This window comes from Neophocaena asiaeorientalis, unplaced genomic scaffold (genome assembly GCF_003031525.2).
Source record: "Neophocaena asiaeorientalis asiaeorientalis breed wild unplaced genomic scaffold, Neophocaena_asiaeorientalis_V1.1 scaffold1, whole genome shotgun sequence".
Taxonomy (NCBI): domain Eukaryota; kingdom Metazoa; phylum Chordata; class Mammalia; order Artiodactyla; family Phocoenidae; genus Neophocaena; species Neophocaena asiaeorientalis.
In genome coordinates this window covers 3,227,502-3,232,550 of record NW_020171981.1, presented here as the reverse complement: position 1 = coordinate 3,232,550, position 5,049 = coordinate 3,227,502, and the positions used below count along the sequence as shown (strand labels likewise).

At 42.9% G+C, this 5,049-nt stretch overlaps 1 protein-coding gene across 1 annotated transcript in view; it reads left to right on the top strand.

Moving 5' to 3' along the window:
* Nucleotides 1-5,049, top strand: part of MRPL45 (mitochondrial ribosomal protein L45) — a 13,534-nt gene that overhangs the window by 7,475 nt on the left and 1,010 nt on the right. The window contains 3 exon segments of the mRNA XM_024746188.1: nt 3,733-3,781; nt 4,693-4,767; nt 4,770-4,850. Coding sequence (XP_024601956.1) covers nt 3,733-3,781; nt 4,693-4,767; nt 4,770-4,850 — 205 coding nt within the window.

Here is a 5,049-nt window from a genome sequence, read left to right as displayed (position 1 = left end):
CTTCTGGCTTGTAGAGTTTCTGCTGTGAAATCAGCTGTTAACCTTATGGGAGTTCCCTTGTCTGTTATTTGTCATTTTTCCCTCGCTGCTTTCAATAATTTTTCTTTGTCTTTAATTTTTGCCAATTTGATTACTGTGTGTCTCAGCGTGTTTCTACTTGGGTTTATCCTGTATGGGACTCTCTGTGCTTCCTGGACTTGGGTGGCTATTTCCTTTTCCATGTTAGGAAAGTTTTCGGCTGTACTCTCTTCAGATACTTTCTCGGGTGCTTTCTCTGTCTCTTCTCCTTCTGGGACCCCTGTAATGTGAATGTTGTTGTGTTTAATGTTGTCCCACAGGTCTCTTAGGCTGTCTTCATTTCTTTTCATTCTTTTTTCTATATTCTGTTCCGCAGCAGTGAATTCCACCATTCTGTCTTCCAGGTCACTTATCTGTTCTTCTGCCTCAGTTATTCTGCTATTGATTCCTTCTAGTGTATTTTTCATTTCAGTTATTCTATTGTTCATCTCTGTTTGTTCTTTAATTCTTCTAGGTCTTTGTTAAACATTTCTTGCATCTTCTCGATCTTTGCCTCCATTCTTTTCCCGAGGTCCTGGATCATCTTCACTATCATTATTCTGAATTCTTTTTCTGGAAGGTTGCCTATCTCCACTTCATTTAGTTGTTTTTCTGGGGTTTTATCTTGTTCCTTCATCTGCTACATAGCCCTCTGCCTTTCCATCTTGTCTATCTTTCTGTGAATGTGGTGTTTGTTCCACAGGCTGCAGGATTGTAGTTCTTCTTGCTTCTGCTGTCTGCCCTCTGTTGGATCTATTGATGTTCTTATTTCATACATTGTTTTCTGATTTCCTTTAGTTCTTTGTCCATGCTTACCTTTATCTCAGTGAGCATAAGTAGGATAGTTGATTTAACGTCTTTGGCTAATAATTCCAGTGTCTGGGCTTTCTCAGGGATGGTTTCTGTCAAAAATTTTTTTCCTGTGGATGGGCCATACTTTTGTGTTTCTTTGTATGCTTTGTAATTTTTTTGTTGAGAACTGGACATTCTGAGTATTATTATGTGGTAATTCTGGAAATCAGATTCCTCTGCTTCTCAGGAATTGCTGACTTTGCTCATCAGTGCCACTGCCATCCATTTGTGACTTTTCCAAACTAGTATTGCTAAGTGTGTATTCTTTGTTGTGGGTAGTCGTTGAAGTTTCTGTTCCATTATCTCTGCAATCAGCCAGTGACCTGACAAAGATTTCCTAAATTGTCTGGCTGAATAAAAACAAAACAAGTGTTCTTGGTCCTTTAGCCCTTTAAATCTGTTGGTGGGAAAAGCTGCTGCAGCCAGCAGGGCTGAAACCATGACATCATTTGCTCTGGTCTCTCTGCAATCCACCAGCCTGACCAAAATGTGCAACTCAAATTTTTGGAGGGAGGGGTCCCTACTGCCTGCCCTTGCGCCAGCCATCCACTCCAGGAACACATGCTACTATCCCCACCAGTAATGGCAGGGCTGAGGGAAAGAGGAGGGTAGGTGGTTTGCACATGTTCTTAAACTCAAGATCACTGGCTTCTCCCTTCGTCAAGCACTTCCCTAGTTGTTATAGGTGTCCAGTCAACATCCAGAGTTCTGAAATTGTGGTTCTGGTTATTTTTTCTAATTTATCAGTTGTTTCAATGGAGGGACCCAACCCTAGTGCTTCCTCCTCTGTCATTTTGCTTGATGTCTGTGTCTGTTGATTTTGCTAGCTTCCAGATGTTTTGTAATGTTTCATTGTGAGCTCATCTGCAATGGAGAGTTTTTCTTCTGAGGAAATTCCAAACAACCTAAGTTATGAATATGATCCCAGAGAGGTTTTTGGGGTGTTTCTGCCAGATACTCTAGGAATATCATTGGCCAGGTGTCAGTTTGTTTTTTGTTTTTTTTGTGTGTTTTTTTTGCGGTACACGGGCCTCTCACTGTTGCGGCCTCTCCTGCTGCGGAGCACAGGCTCCGGACTTGCAGGCTCAGTGGCCATGGCTCACGGGCCCAGCCGCTCCGCGGCATGTGGGATCCTCCCGGACCGGGGCACGAACCCGTGTCCCCTGCATTGGCAGGCGGACTCTCAACCACTGCGCCACCAGGGAAGCCCAGGTATCAGTTTCTTTGTTAATTTCTTAGCTTAGGAATTCTTACATCATACAGATACCATAAATTCTGTGTCCACCTCTGGGTATAATGTGGACTTAAGGCTTTAATTTTTTGTGGGAGTTTTTAAAATTTGTTTTTTAGACACCCCCACCCCCACCCCAAGCCCTAGAGTGAGGGAAACTTTATATCTAGGTTGGTGGACTATTTTCTAGTTTCCCTTTCCTGCAGGTACAGGACTCTTTTTGAGGGTCATAGCTTTATGCAGGGATCTCAGTTCCAACTCCCTGTCCTTCCAGCATCCAAGGTTTTAGGAAAAGTCAAGCTCTAGCCATCAGATCCTATTTCTAGATCCCTAAATCATCCCTGTGCTGTTGTGGTATCAGGTTGTATTCTTTCCATTCTGCTTTTAACTCACTCTGCCTTTCTGGCATCTAAGGACTTACCTTCCTTTCTTGTGAACTAGGCTAGAGATTTTAAAATGTGCGTGTGTCTGTGTGTATTATAACATCTTTCTGGATGTTTATAGTGGGAGCAGTTTCACATAAGCTCAGTCCATTATGTTGCCCAAAGCAGATGTCCTCCTTTTATTTTTCAGGGTAAGTTCTATTGCAAAATACTGAGTGAACTCATAAAATGGGGAATTTATTTCTACTGAAGATTTCTAGGCCAGGACAGTGACGAGGAAGAATTTATTCTGAGGTGGCAAGCGTGGTAGTTGTGGTAGCTGTCACCACACCTCAGTCTAGTCTAGTCTAGAGCTACAGTGGGGGAAATGACTCGGAATCTTTTGTATTTGGAATAGAAGTGGAAGGGAAGCAGGTAGACAGAACTAATCCATTACCCATCCATTACCCACTGTGGGATTAGAGACACAATTTTTCAAAGGGCAAAGACTTAAACTGCTCAGAAAGTATTAAATTGTGGGGAAAAGTCATGAATGTGTATCTGAAAGAAACTAATCTGTGGTCTTAGGTTTATTTGAAACCCTTCAGTTAGGACCCCTCCTAAAATCTTATATGTACAGGAGCTGGGGTTTGCCAACTATTTTCTTACTGTTACTGTATAGAATCAGCATAACTAGATCTCTCTGGCAGCAACAAAGATGGGGCGGGGGGCAGTTTTGTGTAGAAGAGACCAGAAAAAACAGATGGTTTTCTTTTGGCTAGGTTTAAAGATGAATGTGTAAGAAAGAAGGCTAAGCAGTCGGTATTGATGATGTGTCCATGGTAAGAGGAGATAAATTGAGCTTTTGATTGTTATTTGTGTTGGATTTTGTTCCAGCTTAGAACAAAAATCAGTCCCCACATCCCAGTGAGGGTTTCTTGCCCATCTCAAGGAGGTATAGTAATTTCAGCGAAATTTCTTTCTGCTCCTGAGATTCAAACATAACTTTATGCTGCTCTTAGTTAGATCTCATGATTTTCCGGTAAATCATGTTGTTCTTCATCTTTGGACTAGGACCAGGACTCAGTATATTACCTGGCTTATAGTAGGTGTGCAGAAAATGTTTATAAAAATGAAGGGAGTTGTTTTCTATTTTCAGGGCCATTTTCAGCTTTCATACACAGTATCATAAAAGCAGGAGTCAGTGATATATATCTCTTTCCTTTTTAGCTCAGACCATGACCGGCTTCATACCTTGGTAACTGAAAACTGTTTTCCGGTAGGTTCTTATCTTCCTTAGAACTGTGGGACCCCTGAGTAGACAGATTCTAGATATCCCCTCTGATTTTCTTAAGGATCAGTTTTGAGAGTACAGGAAGTCTAAGGCAAAAGCTGAAGTTCCATTATTTTTGGCTGAATGATAATGACTTGATACGGACTCTGGTAAAGGCCATGCAGGTGAAGAAAGAGGAAGTCCCTCAGCAAGCAGTACTGAGACTACAGATCCTGAGGTGAGGGTATGGTCACATGAGGCCAGCCTTGCACATACCTATACTACAGTAAAGGATTTAACCAGTGTTCGTGAGGCTTACATTGTGTGATAACGGGGGTGCTAGGTACTCTGGGAGACCCTTAACAATGAGGCCTTTGTGGTTCAGTTAGAGGTTCAAGATTAAGAACTTCAGTTTCTATCAGTTTTGCTTCATCTCCCCAGGGACAAGTATCGTTTTCCTAGTCTTAGCAGGTTAGCCTTTATAAAAGGCTATAAAATTCCTATAAAATCCCACCTTTCATTGCCAAAGGTGAGAGGAAAAAAACCAAACATGTGCAGTCAACAGAAATGCATGCAAAAAAAAAAAAAAATGCATGCAATAATGAGCAGATCATGGACGTGTGTAGGAGGGATAATGGGATATTAGGTAAGCTGGCAGGTTGGAGTGTGGCCTTCATTGATTTGGAGAAGGGTTCTCAAGGAGGTAGGTGGGTCTTGAGTTGTGATGTAGAAATGGAAAGAGAGTTGTTGTGAGGTGAGCATGAGTAAGTAGCTTAAGGTGAGAGAAAATAAGCACCAGAGAGCATTTGATGGGAAACGTTGACTGTGGTATTGCAAGAAGAGCAAGCATGGAAATAAGCTCCAACTTCCCTACAGGGAGGGAAAAATCCAGTTGAACTATTCTCCTCTGCCCTCAGGACATGGTCTGGGACATCAAATACAAGACCGTCCGCTGGAACTTCGTGGAATCTTTAGAGCCACCCCATGTCCCCAGGTGGTGCAGGTTCGCTGTTCAAGTCTGCTGAACCAGGGCAACGCGTATGGCCAGGTCACCATCCGCATGCACACCCGGCAGGTAGAGGCACCAGTCTGCTTTCCTCCCAGCTTTCTTCACTCTCAGGTTGGACACCTCCCTCTGATTTCTGGGTCCAGCTGCCCGGGACTCTGAGTTCTAAGGAAAGGTCTGTCTTACCTTGTCACTGCACCCTTCCCACTGCTCGATGTTAGCTGTACTAAAACAGGTGTGGGGATATTCTTCCCCACCCTTCCTGGAC